This window comes from Triturus cristatus, chromosome 7, assembly GCF_964204655.1.
Source record: "Triturus cristatus chromosome 7, aTriCri1.1, whole genome shotgun sequence".
In the NCBI taxonomy this organism is placed as follows: Eukaryota; Metazoa; Chordata; class Amphibia; order Caudata; family Salamandridae; genus Triturus; species Triturus cristatus.
The window spans coordinates 281,778,092-281,805,808 of NC_140590.1; the positions used below are offsets into that span (position 1 = coordinate 281,778,092).

The window sequence follows — 27,717 nt, forward strand, 5'->3', positions numbered from 1 at the left end:
GCTCAGCAATTAGCCCAATCCTCTTTAATGTCTATTTAGGGCCCCTGATCCCTTTAATAAAATCTCATGGGATCGAAGTGGTTAACTACGCGGACGACATTCAGCTAATGTTCTCCACGGAAGGAGAGCACGCAGTCTCTCTGAGCTCTTTTCAGGCATGTATGAGGAAGGTCTCTGACTGGCTGAAGGCCAATTCATTGCAGCTGAATGCTGGGAAAACGAAGCTACTGCACTGCTGTGCAGCCAAAATGTCCAAACATCTTCTGAGCGAGTTCCGGCTCAGACCGGAGGACGCCCCCATATCTGCAGCAAAAACAGTCCGTAATTTGGGGGTCATGGTGGACGAAGACCTTCAGCTGCAATCTCAGGCTAACAAAACAATCGGTACCTGTATTGCCCTGATGAGAGCACTTCGCCAAATTCTCCCACTACTCCCTAACGAGGCCAGGTCCCTGGTGGTCCAGAGTGTGATCCTGAGCAGACTGGACTATTGTAATTCACTGTACCTGGGTGCTCCCCACTACATTGTACAGGGTTTACAAAGAATACAGTCTATGGCAGCCAAACTGGCCCTCAGGAGACAGCGTGATTCATCTGTAACGCTGGCACTAAGGGACCTCCACTGGCTGCCTGTTAAAGATAGAATCAATTTCAAGTCGCTGGTCACGGTTTACAAAGCCCTACACAACACTGGCCCGTTACCATTGCGCGAACGTTTCTCCTGGTATGAACCAAAGAGACTCCTCCGGTCCACTAGCCAAAGCCTGGTATCTGTCGCCAGAGTAAAACGTGCCAGGCTGGGTGGCAGGGCTTTTAGTATGGCGGCAGCCCGCCTCTGGAATAAGATTCCCCAAAAGCTGCGCCAGGCCAAAACGCTTCTAGCCTTCAGGAAAGAACTTAAGACATGGCTTTTTCGCCAGGAATAGGTGGCATCAATCCTGACCACTGGCTATTCGTTCTGCTTGCTTCATGTCATCACAGTCTCTCAGCGCCAGGATACCCGTAGGGTGGCAGATGCACTATACAAAAACTTATACAATACAAGGTGCCAATGAACGCTAGGAAACTCGTTTTATCACATCAGAAAGATGGAAGGCTATGTCGGCCTCACTAATCAAACTGGTGACTTGCATGACGAGCCCAGAGCTCAGTCATAGCAGGCACATTAACCCGCCAAACTACTTTTCCGACAGAATACATGGCACGCTCTTAAATAGGAGCCCTCCAGAGGCCCAGGCCTGCTGCTCCGCGGTGGATGATGTGCAGAGCCTTGGGTAGCGGGACCGCCCCGGAGTCCACGTGGCCTTTCTGGATACTTCACTATCCGCTTCCAGAGGAGGCTCAAGGACAAACTTTTCCCTGCAGATTTTGTTAATGAGATGTTGCTAATCATAAGCTCGCGCTGAATCCTACAGTGCTGGTGTCTTCACGTGCCGCTATGAAATACATTTACTGAGCGCCTGTGGTAAGGGTACGCCCAGGACAGAGGCCCGATGTTAACAGACGAGACCAGTCCGGGTGGGCGGGGCCTAAGGGAGACCGGGCGGACACCAACCCCACTTCCAAAGAAACCGGACAGAAAACCAACAACTATAGATCTTGCAAGCGACAGTGCATGCGCTGCAACGCAGGCAAGACCTAAAAAGGAAACAAAATACAATAATTCCGGAGCCAACCACTAGATGGCGGAATACTGCACAGCATGTGAATCCAGAAAATTATTCAATCTGCAAAACTACACCAACGGGTATGAAAGAATACGTTTCATGTGTCTTTTCTCCATACACATCTTTTTTTTAATCTTGCCACTAACACAATTTTTTTATAAAATCGCAATCTTTTGGAGGTAGGAAGCAGTTTTAAGCACAGTCTGAGTCACGATTCCCATGATGTCAACAGTGTGAGTCAATTCCTCCCGGTTGAACGCAGACCCGATGATGATAACAGTCATCAGTATGTCGGTGAGATAACATGCCACTGACTGTACATAACTGTTCAGGTTCCCACAAGAAATTATGTTTGAAATCCCTCAATGTGACACTGTGTTTTCCAACTCGCCTTGATTTTTGTTGAAATTCTTAGGGAAGCCGAGTGGGAGGACTACGATACCTTAGCTTCTCTCTCCCCCTCATTATTTGCATCAAGATGTGTTAAGAGCTGATGGAGCAAAAGGTCTCTTCTTTTTGTTGATAGTTGTGAGACGTTAACCTCATTCTCTATTTACCTTTTCTCTAGTTGATGTGTTTTAAGAGAAAGCACATTTTGGCTGAGCAGTCCTACACAACATTCTTGTTTGCCCACTAACTTATTTCTGTCTACTTTGGCCACTTATTTATTTGAAAGTCTTAGAAGAGGAATCTTCAGGCTAATATGTACTTCATTCCACAGATCCATGTCAACCTCTCCACTGGAATAACTGAGCTCAAAATACCTCTTACATTGTACACATAGACAATTAATTATTTGTCCGTTGCGGTGCATTAAAATGGAACAGAAGTATGGATTCACAAGTTGCCCAATAAATATACTCAACATCACTTCTCACTATTCACGCTCATTTTCATAGACAGTCCTGGTGAAATCCTCCCATTGACTTCTCTTCTCTGGAAGCTAATTTATAAGAAGAGGAATCTGTAGAAAGAATGTGTATATTTCAGAAACCCTGTAACAATAATAGTGTGCCTTGTTTTTCACCTGCAGTGGCATTTTTCCTAGATTTATGCTATTGTCTTTCTGATTAGACTAATGTATTGTGAGCCACTGGATTCAAGCTAGCCTGGCTGACGAGGGTGATACCCCAAGACCAGTCCCAGGATGCTTGTTTCTGGTCCAGGGAGAACCTGCCATGGCAGTTCGGGCTGGACTGTTCCTATGAGGAGCACGGTAAAGACTGATTTACTTATGGCTGGGTCAAAACTGGGGTGGCGTGGTGAGTGAAAGAATGATGGATTAAACCCAGATCTTTGGGACTGGGGGTGAGTGTTTGCATTGTTCAGCATTCCGTCCATCATTTGTTCTTTTTGCTGTAAATGCTGCTCAAATCCAACCTGGGCCCCGGTCTCAGAAATGATGCCAGTCCACTTAGCGATGTAAAGAAAAAAGACCCCAGATTATATAACATTATATAAATGTGACAGTATTAAATGTAGATTTATAGTTGCCTTTACCATTCCTAATAATGTACTATGGATTCTATACTGACAATGGGGAATATTCAAAGCGTTTGGATATGTGAACGATACTCGTCTTGGATATTTGCAGTTGCACAGAACTAACTTTTTTCCTTCTTAGATGCTGGGTCTCGTATATAATCAAAAGTATTTTCCTTGTTCACTTCCAACATTCATTGATCTTGGATCTGCACATTTAAGGAGTCTCTGACTGCTCCATTCAAGCTATCTGTGACCTTCTCTACTATTGGCCAGAACACTGTTTGAGCCATATCTGTAAATTGATCTTGATGTGGAATTTCCTTTTTTGGATTTGGTACAGTGATGCACATCTAGTACACATATCTAGTGGTTCACATCTTGTGTAAGGTTTGATCTTCCTCCTCATCCTTTCCACGATTGCAAGAACGACTTTTGTTAATCTTGAATGTACTGCACAGTATCCTGTGTGAATGGGCAATGGGGAGAGCAGGAGCGAGGTTACGTATTTCTTCCTTCAGGGAGAACTTATCATGCAAAGTTTGAACACCATCACACAATACAAATAATGTTTTTGGTTATATTGATCAATATACCTTTTCTTATTCTTTGCTAAATTTTCAGAGCCAAACGAAGTGGCCGTGATCACCACATCTGTGGCAAGACCATTGCTGAAGCGCTGCCGAAGGGACATTCTGCCTGACTGCAGCCCCACTCTAGATTCTCCATTTCTGCCGGTGAAGAAGAGGAGAATGTGTGATGGAAGCCCCTCATCCAAGGTGGGCACCGCAGTTTTAACACCTGAGGTGCAGCTGAAGCAACAGAGAAAGTCTTTAATTCCAGGCCGAGGTCGCGGGTCCATAAATAGAGCACTTACGGCCTTGCCAATTGACTCTTCCAACAATGGCTCCACAACGCTCATACTGCCGGACAGCCCCTCAAAGACATCGCTCTGTACACCAAAGTATGCATCGGGTGGCACTCCAAAGAACTGTCCTGCTGCAGTCAATAAAGGTCGCCTGCCTCTAACCACCTCAGCAATTCAGAACTGTGCCTCAGTCCAGAAAGCCCCACTGCCAATAAGGGACTTGAACACTACCTTTGACCTCTCTGAAGAATGCTGTCCAGCCTCATTAATGGATAAGACTGTTATCCTTGGCCCCTCAGCTTTCCCTGGCTGGGAAAACATTGTCTGCAACTTGGGGCAGGCTGGTACAGGGCACAGGTATGTGACTGGCAATGTATTTGTTAACTGCTTGTGATTCCAAGTCCCATCAGTATGCTGTGTTTGAGAGATGGCTCCGGCTAACCTGTCTTACAGTGAGATATGAGGAGTGTTGTAACCTCTTCAGTTTTGCCTCTAGACTGAGGAATCGCAGCAGGAAGTGAAGCAGTCTGTCTGGCCTATCAAGGTTTCCTGATCTAGAGTGTGTTATGAAAATGTGTGTACCTGTCTTTTAAGTTTTGTGCTACAGTGATATGTGAGGTGGAGCATGCCGAGATTTATGAGTGGACATCTGCGAAAAAAAGGAATGAGAATGTGTTTTCCTAACCCTGCAACCTCAACTTGCCTCTCCTCTAATGAGGATGAGTATTCAGAGTCTAGTTTCTGAAAGCTTACTTGACCCGCAGCTCTGGGTAAGGCTGAGTGTACTCTAACAGTATTTTTCCTTTTTCTCCTCCATCTTCACTTGTCGGCCCCATCACTTCAATCTTTACTACCCTTACACTTGGATTTGGGGCAAAGGCCTGAAGTTGCAGTTTTCACAATGAAGGGTCCATCTGTCTCAAGGAGCAGTGCCCCACAGCTACCATCTACTGTCAAGAAATCAGGTGCACAGCGAAGACGACGATCAATTAGGTGAGTCTAGTAATAATGGGGGCAGGTTGACAGGTTAAAGAACTTAACCTCCCTTTCTCAACTTTTGTTTTCACTCTTCTCCCACTGCACTTGCAGCCCAGACTCACTTGTCATACTTCCTACCACCAGGTACCACAAACGAGTAGTGGAGATTGGTAGGTGCAGAGGTGAACTTTTGCTTCAACTTCTACAATGCTGTCTGCATAGGTATAGCCGATTTCTGGAAGTTAGAAGTGTTTGTGGACACGAAATAAAACGCTTCATATAACTCATATGTCACATGAACTTCCATTGCTGCCAGCGGCCAAAATAGCATGTTCATGTCCAACATATATTATTATGGTGTATTTTAAAGTGAGCAGAAAACATCATTTTCATCAACTTCACTGAGTTTGCTTTGAGATGTTGCTTGGCTGAAGTATTTGCTTAAGAAATATGACTTATGCACCTTGCATAGGGAGGGCTTCGTCCTGCAGAATTCTTCACTTTTTAGTGGAGTGGCATCTATTTTTGCTTGATGAGTGTGGAAAGGTTGAAACCATTATAGTCCGTTTAGTTGGGAAAAGTTTCCCCGATCGTGGTTAGGCCTGTTGGTGCTTTCATCTGTTGTACCAGAGAATTTCATAGGACACTACCTTGCTACATGATTTGGCAGAATTGAAAGAGGAACCTGGAAGTTAAATGTATTTGTCAGTGTAAGGAAATGCTCTTTTTGTTTGGTTACCCCTAAGTTTTTTGACAAATGCTGCATGTTTTTCCGACTCGGAGTGCACTGGGACCTGCTAACCAGATCGTAGTGCCAGTGCCCTGCCCCTAAAGAGTATGTCGAACTGGCAATACCCAATTGGTAATGGCTAACTTACCTACAAGTCCCTCATAAATGGCACCTTGGTACCCAGGGCATACAAGTTAGAGGGGTACCCAGGGCTTGAAGGCACTGATTGTGCCACCCTGGAGGTCCCCCAGTCCGCCACTGCAGACTGGTAGAGCAGCTGTCACTGCTAGTCCCAACTTTGCCATTGAGTGCATTAGCAAAGTCACCACTTCCCCATGGCGTGTATGTAAGTCACATCTCTGGCAAGCCAACCGAGCCCTAAAGGCAGTGTGCAAAATATGACACAGGCAGGACATGTACTTTACATGTCCTGAGAGTAAAACACGTGAAACTACTGTTTTTACTGTAGAAAGATTTGGTCATTCCATTGGTGAGTACAGGGTTACATGCTGACCCCTCAGCAATGCTAACTCATGAATGGGGCCAACAAAGTGGGCATTTCAAGGTATTAAAAAACTTGTTACATTAAGCCCAACCTGTATCACTAGTCGACTTTAATGTAACTGTTGCAGTGTGCAGCTTTGGCAAAGTTGCCACTTTATGCTTTTAAAACTCTTGTGCCTTCCCATCCCATATAGAGCCTGCTCCGTTAGACAGCCTTCTGCAGAACCATGCTCAGGAAGGAGAACAGTGAGGGACTGCAGGCCAGGGAGGTATCTCCTCCCTCCTGTAAGATGCTACTTGGGTGTTCGTTCCAAAAGGCAGGCTTCAAAGGTGAAGCCACCTTTGAAGGGCAGATGTGTAACACTAGGAGGGAGGGCTGCCCAGTTGCTGAGGTAGACAGGCTGGCACGGGAAGCAGAGAGGGGAAACCAGCTACCAAATCGTTTTCCCTAGGGGCGTGTAGCCCTGAGGTAGCCACACTCTGGGGTGGGTTACTGATGTGTGTACACCATGGGAAGGGTCTCACCATGTTGGGAATGGGCAGAATGGTGCATCCTGGGATATACAAAGGCCACAATCAACAGGATGTGGTTTCCAGGTGGGTAGAAATCTGGTAGCCCATTGGCTACCAACCGCTTCCTGCCCTGAAAGTACTTATTGAGCATAAAGAGGGCCCCCTTGGCACCCAGACCTCAGATCTCGACCAACTGAAGAAGGACCAAAGAATGATTGCCCTGCTGCACCAAGAGACTAGCAAAGAGAGGCTACACCACCCAGGACTGCAGCTGCTGCACCTGGTGGTTAGCGAAGGGAGTGGCTGTGCCTGCGCCTGCCGTGTCCTGTTCAAGGAGAAACTGTCTTCAGAGCCCAGGCAAGCCAAGCCAAAAGAACTGAAGAAGCCTTCTGGGGCAAGTTGGTAGTCACTACCACGACCCGCTGCACAGAGTTTCATCCGAGTTTGCTGAATCCGGGAGTGCTGTCGAAGAGTTGTTGGGACCCTCCGAGCGCAGGTTATCGACTCAGGAAGGATTGACCTGTAACTGCGACAACGGGCACGTGGTATTCCAGTGGCAACTGGACTTCGGCCAGACCATCGAGGACTTCGTATGACATCCACCTTGTCACCAGGTCCCCCTCACCATCTTTGTGGACCGAGAAATCAATTCATTGACTTTGGCAAGGCTTGTTCACGGTTGAGTGAAATTGCTTGTGAAATTTATATCTTAAAGCTGCAGATTCCTTACCTTTGAATTTCCCAGGCTAGATCCGGAAACTTTTGCTCGAGCAATACCCCTTGCTTGTGCCGTCGGGTGGCTGCATTCGGCTTTGCGTGATATCGGTTATGACATCGCGGTCACCTATATAGGCGCCACCCAGGTGCGCGGACGTCAGTTCTTTTCTTTCCACACCAGTTAAGCACCGATCTGGAAAGAGCTAACCCTCTGTCACATTTTAACAGGCCCTTTTTCAGCTTTTGTCGACTTTGGAAAAAAAAATTGTCCATCATGTGCGTGGATGTCTTCGAGGAAGACAGGGTTTAAACCGTGTTGTGCCTGTCACGGCATGATGTTGGTTGCCGACCCCCAATTCATCTGTCTCTGGTGTCTCGACTGCGACCACGACTCAGTCGTGCTCGGACTGTCTGGCTATGGCTCCGAAGGCCTTGCGGGAGCAGGCTATGAAGCTCCTTGCGTCCTGGCAATCAACACCATCCAGTGAGAATCCGCTGAGCTCCCGATCGAAGAAGAGGCGGTCGCAGGACTACTCCCAGAGCTCAAATTCCTCTTTGTCTCACTCTAGGTCATTGGGACACTCTGGGAAGAGGCACAAGAAGAAGAAGAACAAGTGGACTTAATCTTCACCTCGACTGTCGTCCGTTGACGAACGAGGTAAGGAGCACCGACGCTCTAGGCTCGGTTCTGTGGAGCCTGAGCCAGGGTTGACTTTGCATCTCCCTTTCTGGGAGCCGGAGCGACCCCTGCTCAAATTAAAGAGTTTTACGAGGCCATTCTCCACGTATTTGAGTGGCCCGACCCCTCTGGTGTGCCCTCTGGTCCCACGGGGTCGGAAGGGTCCCCACCGGATTCGATTCCGTTCTCTCAGGCCACGGCAATGGTGGTGCCTCAGGGAACCGATCCAGGATGACGCTGGTCATGCCATTATGACCTTCCCTGGCATCAGACCTGAAGTCAGTGCCCACCGGCAGTGCCAGCCCCATCCTTATCCCCAACAACATGGAGCCAGAACGACGCCAATCTGCAGCGATTCTGACGCGGATTGAACCCAGTGGTTCTATGTTGTCGTCTGGACATTTTGATTGTTTTGAGCTCGGGAAAGGAATGGGAGGGGTCTATGGACACTTTAGAAAACCAGGATGATTCTGCAGAGCAGATGGACTGGTAAGGGGAACATGGGGGCAGGGGGGGGCAGTGGATTGGACACTTCCCCAGATACTGGCATGCTCTCTCGGCCAACTGAGTGGCTACGGAAGAGGACGTATCTTACGTCCTGGTGGTCAAGAGGGCAGCCGAGGTCCTCGGACTAGAGTTGTCCTCTGTGCAGGTCTGGACTAATCTCCTGACCAAAGTGCTTCAGCCTAGGGCTTCCACCCCTGAACCCCTTTTTCCCTTCAATGAAGCACTCACTGATGTCCTTCTAGGCACGTGATCCAAGCCTAGCACAGGGGCTCCTGTAAATAGGACAATTCCACGCAGCCATTGCCCAGCTCCGGGTGACCCAATGTTCCTCAGCCAACATCCCACCCCTGAAAGCTTGGTGGTGCAGGCTTCTACCTCCCAGGGCACGTTCCCTTCCACCCCTCTGGATAGGAAATCCAAGAGGCTGAACCACTTGGAAAGAAGATGGTTTCTTCCTCCAGCCTGGCATTGTGGTTGGTGAATACCACAAGCTTATTGGGCGGTTTCTCCCACTCTCTTTGGGAGACGGTTGCGCAAGTGCTGCCACAAGTTCCAGAGGAGCCCCAGGCTGTGCTCTCTCAGGCGATTAAGAACGGGAGAGATGCAGCAAAATTCACCATAAGATGGTATGGCCTTGACACGACTGATTTGCTGGGCAGAGCGAGTTAATCGACAGTAGCCTTGCAATGCCACGCCTGGCTTAAAAGAACTGACTTGTCCGGCGATGTCCAGGCAAACTTGAAGGACATGCCGTTTGAAGGATCCCATCTTTTTGGGTAGAAGGCAGACTCAGCCCTAGTGCGGTTCGAGGACTCTCGAGCTACGGCCAGGTCCTTGGGCCTCTTTACTCCTCGTGGACCTCCAGTCTAGCTTTCGCCCCTGTCATGGCAATGGAAGGGGTTTCCGGCCACCGTACTGCGCAGACTACCCAAGTTGTGCGGGGACTTGGACGCGGTTCATTCTGACCAAGGAATAGAAGCCAGAAATAGTCTGCCACCCTGCCCTCGGCAGCCACAGGTTCCAAGCACTCCTAGTCTTACTCTGCAAGACCAAGCCACTCCAGTTGGGGGGGGGAATCCATCATCATCTCCTCCACTGGAAGTCCATAACATCGGACAAGTGGGTCTCGTAGATCATTCAGGAGGGCTATTCTCTGCCTTTCCATTCTTTTCCTCCTCCCATTCTGCCAAGTCGAGAACAGCTGTCGGAGGATGATTTAAAATTGCTTCAAGAGGATGTTACAGTTCTCCTGGCCAAGGGAGCTATAGAGAGGGTCCCGGATTCAGAAGTAGGCAGTGGCTGGTATTCCAGCTACTTTCTGTTTCTAAGAAAAAGGACAAAGGGTTGCGGCCCTCTTTACATCTTGGGACCGTCAATCTCTTCCTCAAGAAGTTTAAGATGCTTACTTTAGCTCAGGTCTAGTCTGCCCTAGACCAAGAAGACTGAATTGTAACGTTGGACCTACAGGATGCGTATTTTCACATCCCCATCCTGCCAGGTCACAGAAGTTACCTGCGGTTCAAGGTAGACCACGAGCATTTTCATTTCATTGATCTCCCCTTCGGCCTTACCAGTGCCCCTCGGGTGTTCACCAAGGTGATGGTGGTGGTTGGTGGCGGGGGGGGGAGGAGAGGGGGAGGGGGGAGTAGTTCAATCTTCCCCTACTTTGGCGACTGGCTGTTGAAGGCGTCCTTGCCCCTGGCTGTCGTCTCCCATCTTCAGACTATGGCGAACCTTCTACATGCTCTGGGGTTCTCTATAAACGTGCCAAAGTCACACCTGACTCCTTCTCAGACATTCCCTTTCATTGGGGCTGTTCTAGACACAGTGCAGTTTCGGGCCCATCCTCCCAAGCGGCGAGTCTAGGATATTCAGGTTATGATTCCGATGTTTCAGCCTCTATCCTGGATTTCGATGAGACGGACTCTGAGGCTGTTGGGCCTCATGGCCTCCTGCATCCTGTTGGTACTTCAACAAGCAGGGCGGAGTGGGGTCGTGGACTCTTCGTCGAGAGGTCCTGCATCTCTGGACATGGCTGGAACAGCAGGGCATAATGCCAGGGCAGACAAACTCAGCTGTCGATGCCTAGCGGATAACGAAGGGCGTCTCCAGCTGGAGGTGGCGCAAATTCTTTCAGCAGTGGGGAAAACCTTGTTTAGATCTGTTAGCCTCCCAGAGAATGCGCAGTCAGCAATACTGTTAGCTGGAGTTTCCAAGGCGGCTATCGCTTGCCGACGCCTTTCGTTGTGAGTGGAGCTCAGGCCTGCTGTACGCCTTTTTCCGTCCATACCACTCCTGCCCAGGGTTCTGAAGAAGATCCAGAATGATGGGGCCCAAGCCATTTTTGTGGCTCCGAACTGGGCGAGGAGAGTCTGGTATCCAGAGTTTCTGAAAATGAGCATCGATCCTCCGATCATGCTGCCCCTTTGGAAGGATCTTCTGTCGCAGCAGCAGGGGAGGGTCCTTCACCCGAACCTGCCAACCCATCGCCTCCATGCGTGGAGACTGAGTGGCAGCAGTTGATGGCTTTTGACCTTCCTCGCAAAGTATTCTATGTTATTTTGGCAGCCAGGCGGCCCTTCACTAAGATGGTGTATGTCTGCCGTTGGCAGAAATTTGTATTATACTGTACAGAAAGGTCTATTCACCCTCTTTCTGCTTCTCTTTCTACTGTTCTTCTTTTTATTCTTACCCTTGCCCAGCAGTGCTGTGCGTTGTGTAATCTCAAGAGTTATCTTTTTGTTCTATCCTTTTTGGTCTCGCGACCTGCGTTGCACTGCGCAGCAGTGCTCGCGCAGGTCACAAGACCTTTTGTAGGTGAAAAACGGGGAAATCAAGCTGAGCTAGGAATCGCACACGCTCGTGCGTGTGCGTTTCCTTTTCAGCTCCCCTACTGGCCTTCGCGTGCGTCTTATTCTAAAAGACTGCACGCAATTGGCCCGAGGCGCGCGCATAGCTCCTCCCATGGCCTATTGGTGTCTATTACACGCACCAAGCGCGTAATAGACACCAATAGGCCGTGGGAGGAGCAATGTTCATGCCCAGAGTCAGGCGGTCGTACTTACCTACTTAAATGGACCCAAACGGGATGCATTTTATACACAAGACACCTACTCTAGAGATTTTTGTGCCCAGCGCTTTCCAGGATATAGTAACGTATAGGATGTAGCATAACGGCCAGAGCTGCCGACATTGGAACTGGGGAACCATGTTATAGTCTCGTCGGTTCAGCATCACGTGATTCTGGGCAAATCACTTCATCTCCCTGTGCCTAACAAAAAGAAATGCTGCGTGCAATCTAGTCACACATTTGACTCATCAGAAAATGGGATACAGAGTTAATGAGCTTGTTGCAAAGCACAACATATAACATGCAGACCACAGATTTGTATATTCTGTAGTCAGCTCAGCGGGTTACTTGTTTTTGCAAAGTTCTTTTGTTACCTGCAGGATACAAGATACAATTTTTGTAATCTAGCTCATTGAGTTGTGAACTGTCATCAAGGAGATGCATGTAAATTGCAATGCATAGGTGTAGAACCTTACAGCATATTTTCTATCTTTCTCTGTTCTAAGATTGCTAAATATGATTCTTTTGTGAAGTAATAATGACTTATTGGAAGTTGTTTAGCTCCTACGAACTTGAGAGGTGACCGGCTCGGTGTCTTTGTTTCCTGGATGGTATTTGCATTAAGGTGTTGAGCTTTAGCTAGTTCCTAGCCACATGAGACTCAAACTAAATGTGTAGTGATGGCCCATTATGTGAGGCATTTGTGTTGGAACTGAAAAGAAGAGAACTCCCTCACCCCCTGCAACTGCTCTGAATGAAAGCACACAAAGGTCCTCCTTACAAGTGGCACGATAACTCTGATGGGCCCCGTAAAGCTAGTTACAAGGACCAGTTAAATTATCAGTGGTGTTAAGAGCAGGTGAAATCTCCATGTGAAATCTCCGTGTGAAATATTGGGGGGAAACATGCAAGAATTGGCACAGAAACACGGATTCCAGCATGTTACTCACAAAAAACTTGCAATCCCCATTCTTTCACCGACCAGGACCCTAAGTAATGGTAATTCTGGGGCAAGGAATTAACACAAATTATTCTGGGCAACTGAAAATGAGGGTCAAGGTTCAGGCACTGATGAACGTGTACCAGTTTTGGCACGTTTGAGGGAAAAGTCGTGATATTTCACTTGGGCTGTCTCGGATCTGATTCTATAATAGTTATCACATCCAGGATCCGGCTGGATCCCCCTCATTTGCAAAACTTGATGTGCCTCTGGTCATTGTAAAAACTGTGCTTGCATACGATTATTCCTCACTTCAAAGTATGTGAACCAGATGAATGGCTATAGAAAGGAACAATTTAAAGGGAAAGCAATTGAGACTGAATCAAAAGCTCACACTTTCTTCCAATACACAACAAGTTGTAGAGTAGAGATCAAACAAATACAGTTAGTGCATTAGAAATGGGCTATATAGACTTTAGTCACTGACTGGCACATTTCAATTGTACAACTAGGCAAACAATTAGGTTTCCAAAATAACAATAGCGGTTTCAAGTACACGCTCAGGGAATCTTGGATACTTCATATGGTCTGGCTGGAATCTATAGAAACCAGATAAAGCCTCCAAATGTAAACAGAAATCAACAAGCAAATCCTTTTTGCTGTTTTTAGGTCGAGCCTGGCAGCGCATGCTCTGTTCTGCGAGGCATGCTGCGTTGAGGTAGGGACTTGAAGCTCCGCCAACTCCCCGCCTACATAATCCATTGGCTTGTGTCATCATCCACTGTAAACTGTGGCAGTTCACTTGGCAAAAGGCTTAGTAATCCCTCCTTAGCACAGCTTTGTTTCATTTTGTAACCTCTCATGGCCACACCCCTTTAGCGTTGTTGCGAGGTTGCGGTTTTAATTACAGCCTCAAAGCACTATTTGCGAGAGTTTAAGCTATTGGCATTGCAAATGACTGCCTTTTATTTATCGGTTTTAAAAACAACACCTAAATAAAGGGCATTGTTGTTTACAATGCTAATAGCTCAAACTCTTATAAATGCGAGACCTATTGCATTGCAAATGCTCGTTTTTTTTTTTTGCGGCTGCCAGACCAACCCTCTCTCTCTAGGTCCCCGTTTGTAAATAAGTTTTTGATGGGGCTGCTGCCCTTGTTTCCGCACAAGCCCTTAATTTGGTCCTCAATTTTCCTATGTGCTCTCCCTTCGAGCCTTTACTCAACTATCCCCTCCGGATGCTTACCATCAAGACAGCCTTTATGGTGGCGATAACATCTGCTCGGAGGGTGAGTGAGTTGCGAGCTCTATCTTGTATGCCTCCCTACATAATGGCCTTTCTGGGTAAAGTGGTGCTTCGAGCCCGTGCATCATTATTGCCGAAGGTGGTGACCTCATTCCATCTGGGTCAGTCTATCACGCTGCCCACCTTCTTTGCTCCCCTCATCTCTCTAAGAAGGAGGAGCGTCTCCACCGACTGGACCCAAAAAGAGCATTGTCGTTCTACCTTGACCGAACAAAAGAGTTCTGGGTGGACGACCAACTCTTTATGGGGTACGTGGGAGCTAAGAAGAGCGGACAGTGCAGGAAAGCACCATTTCTCACTGGGTCGTTCTCTGCATTAAGATATGCTATGCCTTGGCTAAGAAGCAGCCCCCTGAGGGATCAAGGGCCCATTCCATCAGGGAAAGGCTGCGATTACGGCCTTGGCTCGGGGTGTTCCAGTCCTGGACATCTGTCAGGCAGCAACATGGGCATCTTTGCACAGGTTTGCCAAGCACTACTGCCTGGACAGTCTGGTCCGCAGAGACGGGCATTTTGCCCGTTCGGTCCTGTAGGACTTTCTAGTGTGAGGGGTTGGTCCGCAACCCACTGCCGGGAGAGTATGGTTTGGGTATCTAATTCAAAGGTAAGGAATCTGCAGCTAGAAGTCTCTTTCAGATGAACAAGTTACTTACCTTCAGTAACGCATTATCTGGTAGAGACTATCTAGCTACAGATTCCTTACAGGCCCAACCATGCCACTCCCTTTCAGGGCACTAGTTTTACACACATTTTCGACAGTTACTTCGTGGCTCTGCGCTTCTGGTGTGGAAAACTCAAAGTACTGACGTCCGTGCGCAGGGTGGCGCCTATATAGGTGACTGACATCAAAACCAATGCCAACGACGTCACGCAGAGCCAAATGGAGCCACCCAACGGAGCACGCAAGAGGTATTGCTCGAGCTAAAGTTTACAGATCCAGACTGACACCTGGGAAATTCAAAAGTAAGGAATCTGCAGCCAGAGCTCTCTATCAGATAATGCATTACAGAAGGTAACTAACTTGTTCATCTCCAAAACCCTCCTGTGGATCTTGTTCGTTCTAGTGTCTAAATGCTTATAAAAATTAGTCAATTTTTATAAATTAGTGTTGGATCTCTTGCGTGTCGTGTCGATTTTTTTTCAATTGATTTGGTGCTGTTTAAATGCTTAACACTTGTTCCTCTGTAAGCCTTGCTGCTCAGTGCCACAGTTACCCAGGATAGATCTGAGGGTTTAACAGACAAAACACAAGGTCCTATAGGGGTTGGTAAGTGGATTACACAATGTGTTTGCAGAACCACACCACACCATATAATACACCCTATTCCTCACAGTCCGCTAAAGTAGCAGCCAATGGAAAGATTACTTTTTTTAGAACCAAACTTTATAGACCATCTGGCTCCCCTTGTGAGACTGATAAAATATGGATTTGTATGTCATCCAGAAATTTGGGAAGTGCCTAACATATATTGCTAGCCATGCCTTAAAGCTGTAAAGTGACTTTCCCCATGAGATTTGGTAGAAATGGGCATCCTCTATGAGACTTTGTAAGCTAACTTCACTTTAGCTTTAAATGTTACTGGTCAAATAATTATGCTGACGACCACAGCATTGAGACCCCAAGGGATCCAGGTACTGAGTATAACTCACTCTACAGGGTAGTTTGTAACCCTATTAAAACTTTGCTCACATTGGACAGACTAAGACTTAAGAGAGAGTTTACATAAAATAATCAGTCTCATTACCACTAAGGCTAAAAAACACTCCAGCACAAGGGCATGTCAAATGATAAACTTTTGACAACCATTGTTGTTCTGAATTTCCACATTAGATTATGTTGACATCATACCCCACATCATATACATTCTGGAGGCCATATTAAAGCCTGTGGGGCTTCCTCACCCAACGTGCTGTGACATAACCTTGTGTTATTCTTTTCCCATTAGTGATATTTGTATGTAAAAGTTATCTAGAAGCATTTACCTTTAATAGGTATTTGTATTGTATGCACATTTTCCTATGATCTTTCTGGCTCAGACTTTATTCACTTGAACTTTTGGTCTCTGATCATGGGTAGTGAAGACACTCTAAACTAAAGCATATATTAGCAGTTATCTTAATGGGATCTTTTGGATGTACACCAGACCACTACCCATGTGGGTAAAAATTTTACACTGGCTCATTTTCTTCAGTGATAGTTCTTTTAACTAGACCAGTGCTAGTAAAGCTGTTCCCAGGTAGTTTCTGTATCCTCATTCTGGATCCACTGCATCCTGGCAATCGAATCGGAAACCCACCACGTGACCCTGCTTTAGTAATATTTGTGCCAGCAATCTTTTATTCACACTCAATCATAACTATCCATAAATTGATCTTGCAAAGTGAAACCCTAATCTATACATTTCCACTGCTAGTCTGAAAGTCCAAGCAATGCTGAACAATTTTCTGCACCTGCGGTTACTATACCCATTGAAGAGAAGAGTGAGCAAGACTGATCCCGCTAGAAAAATGAGGTGTTGAGAAACTGCTTCCATTTCTTTGCTTTTCTATTCAGACCAATCATCCCTTTGAGGCATTTTAATATTCAGTCATGGTCTCAGTGACTCTGGTGCTTTTCTAGACTAAATGAATTAAGACTGCAAGCCATGCCTCGTCTCTTGTTTATAGATCCAATTAAATGGATCATGTTGTATGAACCAGAGGAACCCTTGATTAGTGTCTAGAAGTTTGTTATTAGAAAAGTTGTGGAATTCGTCGGATGCAAACCAAGATCTCCGTCTGAAATGAAGACGGTTGACCTGCAAAGTTGGCAGCAGCTTATTTTTTAGCATAGTAGAAACTGCTATTTTAATATCAGAACAAACAGTTGCTTATTGTAAGAGAGCAATGAGCAATTAGAAATTTCAGTCCAGGCCGGCACCATTGACATCACCAAGGACAGCTTTGTTGGTTACACAATGGGCCCTCAGAACCTTGTTGCAGCTTTTCCTTTGGTGTTTAAATGTAGGATTGTTAATTTTCTTCTTTTGTTCTTTTTATCTTAGCTTCATTATTTTTGTATTGACAAACTTTGTGATATCTGTTAGGATTATTTGTGGTGGTGGCTTGCAACATTCTGAATACAGATTCCCGTTGGCCAGTTATGCCAGTAAAACCTTATGCACCAGATATGGTGGGGAACGCCTAGGATGAATCACAAAACATATGCCTTTTGCAGCCAATTGGCTGTTCTTGAGCCCTACGAAGTCCACTACTCAGTATCTGTCTTTCTTTGTAATCAGTTCTTCCTGAAATGTACAACAATCTCTTCCATCCATTCTAATGGAACTCCTTCCGCAACTGCAAAATGAATTCCATCCTTAATTGAATCAATCTGCCCTGCATTGCAATGAGAGTACACATTCTAATATCCTCACAGACCTGTCAATAAGAGAAAGATAAACCTCCCCTTCATGTCCTTACAAAACCTGTAATTTTTCTTGTTTCAATGTTAATATAACCTAATTTTCAGAGAAAATTGAATTAGAATGCAAACTATTCTAGAGAGATCCACATTTGAGTTACCAGTCACCTCAACAGTCTGCCATCCAGTTTGGGCTACCCCCTTTGACTCATGATGAGGGGTAAAGGCATAGTTAGGACCCTTCCCCTAGAACGTAAAAAAAAGTCTACTTCTGATGGGTACTTCTCAACACAGATTCCTCACGTTGTGGGATAATCGTAGGTCTCGCTCATGCTCCAAGTCATTGGCTCAGACTCTGTCCCAGTCACGGGGTTGTTCCTGAAACCATTCCGCTTCCCGCTCAGTCTTCTGGTAAATCCTAGTCCAAACACAAGCATAAAAAAGTGTATCAGGACCAAACTCCCATCCCATCACTGACTCCAAGAAGGCAAAAGGGAGTCTGGAAGTAAGTTACTCTGTTGAGATTACTGTTCATCGAGCAGATTCCTTTTCTGGTCCCAACATGCCCATAGTTACGGGGCCATTGTCGACTCTGCAGCAGATCGAGGCCTTGTAAGAGGCCAAGTTGCAAATATTCTGTGCGCTTATGACTTCCTTTGACGTGCTTTGGGGCCCAGCACACCACAGGGACCTTCAGTTGAGTTACTGTTGGCCTGTCCCTTCCAGATGCCCTTTTTTGTCTTGTCACCTGTTACTGGGTCTGTACTTATTTTGGAACAAACTTTCATCCGGATCCAATGATCCGCTACAGTTTCTGGAGAAGACATCACTGGGATTGGAGGTTGACGCCCATGTTGCACCCCGAACCAACATAGACTTAGCTTGACCAGTCCACCAACGAAATTACAAATGCGCAACTGGTTGTCATGCTTCCTGATACTAACCTTGTTCCTTCCACCCCATCACAGCTATCAGCAAAGGCTCCACTATCTTTTTGGTTCTGACTCTGACCCTGTACCAGGATGTTGATGTTGGGGATGAACCGCATCCCCCATTACCCCATCCACTCTACACTGCTGATGTGTTATACCTTATTTTCCCATCAGCACAAGCGAGAACACCATGGGCCCCTCCCAGGAACTACATAATGCAACACGGACGCGCAGCGTGAGCACTGAAGGCAAGCCCGTCTGCGCCTAGACCGTGAACAGTGGCAGGAACCCTGCTCCAATCACCAACCAGTGATACTCTGCAGCACTCCTTAGGTCGCTAGACGCGTTCCCTGAACTGCTGCCATGCAGTAACTCACACCACGGTAGGAGGTTTCACCTGTACCCACTGCCGGTTCTCTAGCAGCCACCCACCTACACCTTCCACAAAAACACTCCCAACTCCCTCAACACCCACTCCCAACACATACAAACACACACGCTCACACACACACACACACCCACTCGCCACACAAGCACCAGCAATGCCTGCACTCCCACCCCACACCCCATGCCACAGTAAACCCACACGTCAACACCCACTCGCTTGCATGCTTCTCAGTATACGATCACTCAGTAAACACAACCAAAATATGGGACCTTCTGAGCAGGGATGCACCAGGCACCCTCTTAATCATCGTAGAGACCTGGCTCAACTCCTCATCGGCTCAAGACATCGATACAGCAATTCGAGCGGGCTACAAGATCACCTTCCCAGGCCGGGAGGAGGACTCGCTATCATCTACAATAATCCATCAAATGTGCAAAAACCACAGAGAATGCCACCCCATTCATGGAACACGTGCACTTAAATTTGCAAATCTTGGAAAAATTCACCCTGTCCAGACAGAACCCTCGCCTACCGATCTTCTGGACCACGAGCAACCTTTAACAACCTAATCACCGACTTTGTCACTCCGCTCACCATTGACTCCAGAGCCTACATTCTCCTTGGGGGTCTCAACTTTCACATGGAGGACCGAAACAACCCTTGCTTCACAGCACTCTTCGACAGCTTGAGCAACATCGGACTCACCCAGCTCATAACAAAACCAGCTACACCACAAGATACACACCGGACCCCATCTTCACCACAAGCAACAGCATCAAATACCACCTCATATCTACCGACCATTCCATCATCCACTTTCAAATCAACACACCTCGTCAACACCCTTACCAGTTTCAGCACTCCAAGCCGCAGACTGGGCAAAATCAGAGAAGCAGACTGGCTCAGCGCCCTCAGCACTAATCAGCCTAGCCCCACAGACCGCCTTGATAAGGTATCAACAACTGGATCACGAACTGTGCGGACACCCTCGCACCCATCAAACCCAACAAGCATTGTAGATCAAACATGCAGGCCAGTTGGTACACAGAAGACCTCCAGAACTCCAAACCGCACTGTAAAGAGCTAGAAAAGAAATGGGGAATCAGCCACGACACCACCGACAGAACTGCGTACAAGGCTGCACTCCAACGCTATCACCAGCAAATTAGAGATTCCAAGAAAAAAGCAATAGTGGACCACATCAAAGGAAGCTCCAACAGCTGCATGGAGATCTTCACGATCATCCAGCATTTCACCTCACCCTCGTCCACAATCAACATTACTGCCTCCCAACAATTCTGCGACAACCTATCTACCTTCTTCCACAGCAAAATCGCAAACATGTAGCAACTTTGCACACCAAACCCACCCAGTGAATTCATTGCTTATCTACCCACCCCAACCAAGATTGCCACCTGGCAGAATGGACAACTCTCACCAGAAACGAGACAGCAGCAATCATGCTGACCTATGCCCCTACTACATCTGCAACCTGGGAACATCACCAATCAGCACCACTCACCTTCACCACATCTGCCCCTTTTCACGATGATTGAAAATTTGCAGAAATCAACACCATTCTCAAGAAGCACACAGCCGACCCAAATCAACTAAGCAATTAATGACCCCTCTCCCTGCTCCCCTATCCAGCTAAAGTGGTTGAGAAGGCCATAAATTAGCACCTCACAACCCACCTTGAACATCACCATCTTCTAGACAACACTGAATCAGGATTCAGAAAGAACCACAGGTCCAAAACAGCTCTCATTGTGGCTACTGACGACATTCGAATCATCCTGGACTGAGGAGAAACAGCTACCATCATCCTGCTCGACATTTCAGTTGCCTTCGACACTGTCTCCCATAACACCCTCATCAGAAGACTCCATGAACTTGGCATACAAGGATCTGCTCTCAAATTGTCTGTTCCTTCCTCACCTCACTTCCTCAGGCTGTTACCCTTCACATCACAGACCAAGATATTGATATGAAGAGTCCCACAGGGATCGTTCATCAGCCCCTCCCTTTTCAACATATACATGACACCGTTTGCCAACTTAATCCGACCCCAAAACATCACTCATGTGCTACGCCGATGTCACCCTACTCACCCCCTCCCTGATAGGCAAGGCAACCACCACCAGGATCAACTTTACCAACTTCATAACCATGGTAGCAGACTGGATGCGAAAAAACTGCCTGTAGCTCAGGTCCGACAAGTCAGAAGTACTGGTCTTTGGCAACAAGACCTACCTATGGGACTCCACCTGGGGGCGGGCCGAGCTAGGACTGTAGGAGGCTGGCTTAGTATATGGTGCACACTTATTTAATTGAAGCTCCTTGCACTAATCCCAGCGCCTTAAGACCCTCACGGGTGAGTAGCGTGCTTAAAACTCCTTGATTGATTGATAGATAATCCAGACAACCCTTAAGGTGATTTTAGTGGTCTTGGACAACCATAGAAAGCGAAGTGGTACCTGTGGAGAGCAGTCTTCAGGCTTAGTCCAGAAGGAGTGTTAAGCAGCTTGTTTTACCAGAACTAATCATATAGTGTAGGTTTAATGAAAAAGAACCACACAGTGTAGTTATTAAACAAAAGGTCTATTTATTATACACACTAACACATTGGTATATTTCCTACCTGGAGATATCAACACAATACTTCAATTGTAAACAGGTAAGTAAGCACAAATACACAGCGGTCTCCAGGGGGATACCAAACCATATACTAAATAAGCAGAATGCGAACTGCGGCCTAAGTCAGGACTTGCACCAGGAGACACAGAATCACTGGGGACACAAGAAAACACCTGAGGTAATTACCCATGGAGGCTATGTGCAGAGTGGAAATACAGCTGCATACTCCATGCAAGTCAATGGGAAATTCGCGGTTGCAGTTTACAAGAAGGACCCTTCCCAGTGGACCCTGAAGGAACCTCATGGAAGACAGAAGGTTGGAGATTCACCCAACCTGTGGATACCCCAGGAACCAGGATACCTACACCAGGAAAGCCGGGTGCATAGGTGCAAAGTGACTTCAGAAACCTCCCTAGACCACAATGGAGGACTTCAGGAAAGATGCCGCTGGCAAAGAAGCTGATAGAGTCTGGTGGAATCCAAGGATGGATTCTTGAAGAGAAGGACCTGCAAGCAGAGGGGACAGAGTCTATGCCTCTCGGAGGTGACCAGGAGGCACGGACGAGCAATGACGACCGATGACGACGGAAGAGGGAGGATTGATGACAATGACCTTGTCGCTGTAGCTGTGAGGACTAGGTGGCGTTGTGGAAGACCAGGAGCCGTTCACGAGCTGTCCCGCATCGGAAGCCAAGAACCAGGCTGTCTGTGTCCTGCGGGAGCACAAATAAGCCTTGGCAGCAGCAACAGACGTGGTAAGCGATAAAGGAGCAACATTGGGACCAGCAAGGTTGTAGGGACTCACAATAGCAGGAGAGTCAAAGCACGCCCGAGCACGCAGGGGAGCCCACTGAAACCAAAACACCCTCAACAGGACCCACAGGCCGAAGGCACAGGAGTCGGAAGAGGACCTCGAGCAGCTCACCAAAGATGCAGACCCACGGTGCAGATGATGCGGTGAGGACGAAGATCTTGGCAGGAAGAGATGCTGGAGGCTGGAGCTTCTTGTAGTTCGAAGATCTCTGGAGCTCAGCGTCAGCAAGGCTTGGCAATGACAAGTCGATGCGGTGCACAGGGGGCCTGTTCCAGGTTCCGATGAGGGATACTGGCCTCAAACTTGCTGAGAGGACAGGTCAGGCCTCAAGGGAGTTGCAGAACCACCACCTGTGTTGCTGAGCCTTTCGAAGTCCGTGGGACCGCAGGAGCAGCAGACCGGTCAGCTTTGTTGCGGTGCCAGCAGATGCAGGGGAGTGACTTTCACTCTAAGGGAGATTTCTTCAGGTGTCTTTGATGCCCTCAGGCCTGGAGAGGAGCTTGGAAGAAGCACAGACGAAGACTTTCAGAACAGCGAGACCAGGAGCAGCAGGAGTCTTCCTTGGTGCAGTCTCGGTTCCAGGCGAAGTCCAGGTGCCCAGACGATCAATGTTGAAGTGGTTTCAGGTTTGAATCTTCTCATGACTAATCTGAAGAGCCACCTACAGGTAAGCCCTTAAGTACCCTAGGGAAAGGGTTGGAACAATTGAAGGGTCCCTCCCAGAGGAGGGGCTGGACAGAGGGAAGGATACTCCAATGTCCTCTGTCCAGTTTTGCGCCATAGCAGGAGCTTTATTGGTCCAGATAATGCCTGATTGGCTAGGCTCAGCCAAAGATGTTATGGAATGGCTTGGCAGGGCAGCTGGTACCAGTATGGTCCTTCGTTGACATGTCTGGTTGAGTCACTGGTTTGTCCAGTGCTGTGCAAACTTGGTTGATGTACATGCCCTTTGATGGCTCTTCTCTATTTGATGAGACAGTGGACCCTGCTTTGGATCAATTTAAGTACAGTATAGCTACAGTGTGTTCCAAGGGGCTACTCCAGAGGGCTGGCATTTAGAATGAGAAAGTCTTTCCAACCAGTGATGTAACGGACAATCCAGTTCTTTTGGGGTCTGCAGGCACGGATCCGTCGGGCAACGTGCGGGCCGGCAGGGGTCACAGTCGTCCAACTCCTTTTCCCCTGCAACAACAACTAGCAAACCACTTTAGTTTGCCCTTACTGGTGCATGTCCACCCAGTAAGAGGCATGATCCAGCACTTCCTTCCTGATTGGGAATTCATTACAGCCAACAGATTGGTCTTGCAAATTATTTAAAAAGGTTATGTCCTACCTTTTCTTTAATTCCAGCCCAGTATCCATGTTGCATCGATATGGATTTCTCAAGACCTTTGGTACATCCTGCTACAGGAGGTACGCCTGTTGCTCTTCAAAGCTGCCATAGAGAGCGTTTCTGATTCTGAGAAAGGCAGGGGTTGCTACTATCACTATTTCAGGTCCCCAAAAAGGATTGGGGCGGCAGGCCTATCTTCGACCTCAGTTTCCTGAATGCCTTCCTATGGAAAGACCGATTCATGATGCTCATGTTGGCCCAGAACCTATCTGCTCTAGATCCAGGCAGCTGGATGGTGCCCTTGGACTTGCACCACAAGTTTTGGCATATAGCGGAACTGCAGTCCAACAGGCGTTGAAGTTCCAGGAGGGCCAGGAGCATATTCACCCTGACATACTACCTTTTGGCCTCAGTGCTGGCCCTTGGGTATTCACTAAAGTGATGTCCGTGGTCACTGCCCATCTTCGGAGGTAAGGAGTTGGTGTATTCCTGTACCTTGACAACGGACTGGTGAAACCTGGCTTGCTGCAGTTAGCCGACCACCTCCAGACAGCAGCAGAGCAGTTTACATCATTGGATTTCCGCATAAATGAGCCAATGTTCCAACTGGTTCCCTCTCATTTTATTGGGGCACTTATGGATATGGTGAAGTTCAGGGCTTTCCTTCTGAAGCAATAGTTTAGGACATTAGGGCTACAATCCTGACGTTTTCGTCTTGCTCCTGCAATCACATAAGGGTGGTTTTTGGGCTTCTTGATCTTTTGTATTCCTACTGTAACCATACCAGGTGGTACATGTGAGCCCTACAAAAGAGCAAGCTGATTCACTGAGAAACTGCACTCCACCAAATGCAGCTGTCAACAACTTACAACAAAGTGGCACGTCAGCAAGAAAATGGAAGACCACACCGCCTTCAGTACCGCTCTCAACCAATACCACTGCCTCCTGAAAGAAACCAAAAAGAATGCCCTGGCACACCACATTGAATCTAGTGCAAAAAACAGCAAAGAGCTCATTGCCAAGTAATTCATCACTCCTGCAGCCACCGAGCCACCACTGTGCGACAACCTCTAACTTCTTTCACAACAAGATCTCGGCCATCTACGAAGACTTAGCATGCCAACCCTCTGCTGCTGACAAAATCAACAAGCTCTCCACGCAAGACACTATTATCATGAACTCCGTGCACTCAGGAGCACCAATGGACCCATGCCTCCACCATGTCTTCACCTCGGATGCAAGACAATCCGCAATGAGCTCAGGAATGTCCTGAGCACCTCCATCACCAAGGCCTCCTTCCCTGACAACAGGAAACGCGCTGAAGTGAGGCCCCTCCTGGTAAAAAAACCGTAAGTCACCCAGCCGAACTAAGGAACTACCGGCACATCTTTCTTCTCTCCTATCCAGCTAAAGTCCTCGAAAAAGCAATAAACCAGCGACTCGCCCAACATCTAGAAGACGACAAGCTCTTGGACTCTTCCCAGTCTGGATTTCAAGCTAGCCACAGCACTGAGACAGCCCTGATCGCAGCCACCGACCACATCAGAACCCTCATGGACTCGGGGAAACAGCAGCCCTCATTCTCCTGGACCGATCTGCCACATTCAATACAGTCTCTCACCACATCCTGAATCAACAGCCGCCACCACATCGGGATCCAAGGAAACACCTTCAAATGGATCGCCTTGTTCCTCACCGGCCAAACCTAAAGGATATGTTCACCGCAGAGCCCGAGAAGATCTGCAAAGTCCCCCAAGAATCACCCTTCAGCCCAACCCTCTTCAACACTTACATGACCCCCCCCCCCTCCCCTGGCTGACATAGACAGGTCACACAGACTCAACATCTTCTACGCCGATGCCACACAGCTCATCCTCTCACTGTCCGAAAATCCTTATACCACAAAAGTTAACTTCCACAAATGCATTATGAATGTTGCAGACTGGATGAAGGACAACTATCTCAAACTCAGCATGGACAAGAATGACTTCCTCATCTTTGAGAACACCACCTCGCCATGGAACGACACATGGTGGCCTGCTGACCTCGGCAACCCCCCCTCCCCTCCCCACCATCCCCCAACAGATCACGCCCGCGGCCTCGGTATCATCCTGGATAGCAAGTTATCCATGAAAAAACTATTAAATGCAGTGTCATCCACCTGCCTCCACACCCTTCATATACTCTGCAAGATCTTCAGGTGGCTCCCGACTAGCAGCAGAAAGACCGTCACACAGGCCCTTGTCACCACCAGACTGGAGTAAGGAACACACTCTACGTAGGGATCGCAACTCGCCTCCCGAAAAGACTCGAGACAATACAGAACTCACTTACCCCAAAGGACCTACATCACACCCAGTCTCAAGAAGCTACACTGACTTCCGATACAGAAGAGATGCCAGTTCAGGATGTTGACCCATTCCTACAAGGCCCAGCACAACGAAGGACCAGCATACATCAACAAATGGCTGACCTTCCACCAACCGACTAGACACCTTCGATCAGTCTCCCTTTCCCTAGCAGACACCACCCTTTTCCGCTGAGCGACCAGCGGAGGACGCTCCTTCCAGGCCTGGGCTGCCAAGTGCTAGAACAACCTCCCCCTGCACCTCAGAACTACTCCATCGCTTCAGCAATTCAGAAGAGATCTAAAGACCTGGATGTTTGATTCACCAAACCTCAACGCAGCAACAAATAGCAGCAGTGCCTCAAGACCCTCACAGGTGATTTGCTCTGCTCTATAAATGAGTGATTGAACTTGAAGTCCCTGTGGCCTCGCACTAAGGCGGCATTTCTGACACCATCCAGATTGAAGAGGGAGCAGCTCAAGATCTGCCATTGTGTTTGACCGACCACAGTTTGTCTAGTGGCAGGCTACACTCCCTTCCCCACCCGTAGCTGACAGTGGTGGCAGGCGCTTGCCTGCTAAGTTGGGGCGGTCACCTGGGGGATTTGCAGATCAGAGGACTCTGCTCTCCATTGGAGGGCTGGCTCCACATCAATCTTCTGGGGCTGAGAGTCATTTGTCTTGCCATGAAAGCCTTCCTGCATCCATCAAGGGGAGGCTTGTGCAGGCTCACAGTCAAAACACTTCCATGTGGTATGACTGCAAGCAAAGGTAGTGGGGTCTTAGGCCCTGTGCCTGGAGCCTTTGCACCTCCGGTGGCGGCTGGAATTCCAAGGCATGTTTCTCTTCGCCAGCCACCTGACCATGTTCTTGAACACCAGTGGGGATGATCGCAGGTGTCATCTGACGGACCACGAGTGGCGCTTATATCCCATGGTGGTGCATCTTCCGGCAGCAAGGTAAACTGCAGTTAGATCTTTTTGCCACCATCAAAAGCACGGGGTGGTATTCACAAGTTGAGGAACCTGCAGTTAGAAGTTAAAGTTTCCACCATAAAGAGCAATGCCTAAGGTAAGTAACTTGTTCTTCTGTGGTCTTTCCGAGGGAGCTTTGGGAAGGATGAGGGTTGTAATATAAATACCATCAGATCAGTAGCGGCAGTGAAAGTCAAGCGTCAGGAGCTTGTTGCCTAACCCCTGCAATCCGAGGAGGTCCTCTTCCCAACTTGTTGCCCTTACTACTTAGTAGAAAGGTAGCATTTCCTATGTTAGGAGACGTCCCCCTGAGCACAGCTTGAAAACCGCTTAGCGCATTATAATAAGTCTGTTTCGCATTTGTGCAAAAATGTAAACTGTAGTCTTCATATGAGTTGAGAAGACTTTTATTCGTCAAACGATATTCAACTTTTCATATTGAGACTAGATGATGATCTGTTTAATAGCATCTGTTATATATTTCCGTGACTTCTCCCAATGCATTCGGGCAGTCATTGCCCTTCGTCAGAGGATCATTTCTGTAAAGAATTGAGCAGTGGTACATTGAGTAAACCAACCAATAGGTCAGCATCCCTTCACCCTTACCCAGGTGAAATAAGGAAGTGTGTGAATTATGGTGCATGGAACAGTCATGCCATGCTAACTCTCACGTTGACGTGGCGTGATCACTCATCCATAGACCCTGGTGCATGCATACTGTAGACATTAGGTAAATACTGTGGCTGATAATTGCTTAGAAGACAATCAAAGTTTGAAGTAAAAGAAATGAGAAAACGGAGTATCGCAAAAAAGTGCAGCATTGAAGTGCACATATATGACAGTAAGCTTGAACGTTTGTAAGAGTTAGAGTTACGACTGTTCCATGCACCACAGACTGTGTAAGTTTGCATACATGTGCCCAATTCCTGT

At 47.7% G+C, this 27,717-nt stretch overlaps 1 protein-coding gene across 3 annotated transcripts in view; it reads left to right on the plus strand.

The window, feature by feature from the left end:
- The window catches only part of LOC146809428 (kinesin-like protein KIF18B), a 332,980-nt gene that overhangs the window by 181,177 nt on the left and 124,086 nt on the right, over nucleotides 1-27,717 (plus strand). For all 3 annotated transcript variants that reach the window (XM_085616276.1, XM_085616275.1, XM_085616274.1), the window contains exons 13-14: nucleotides 3,774-4,374; nucleotides 4,897-5,010. In XM_085616276.1, the coding sequence (XP_085472402.1) occupies nucleotides 3,774-4,374; nucleotides 4,897-5,010 (715 nt within the window). The remainder of the gene's footprint in view (nucleotides 1-3,773; nucleotides 4,375-4,896; nucleotides 5,011-27,717) is intronic.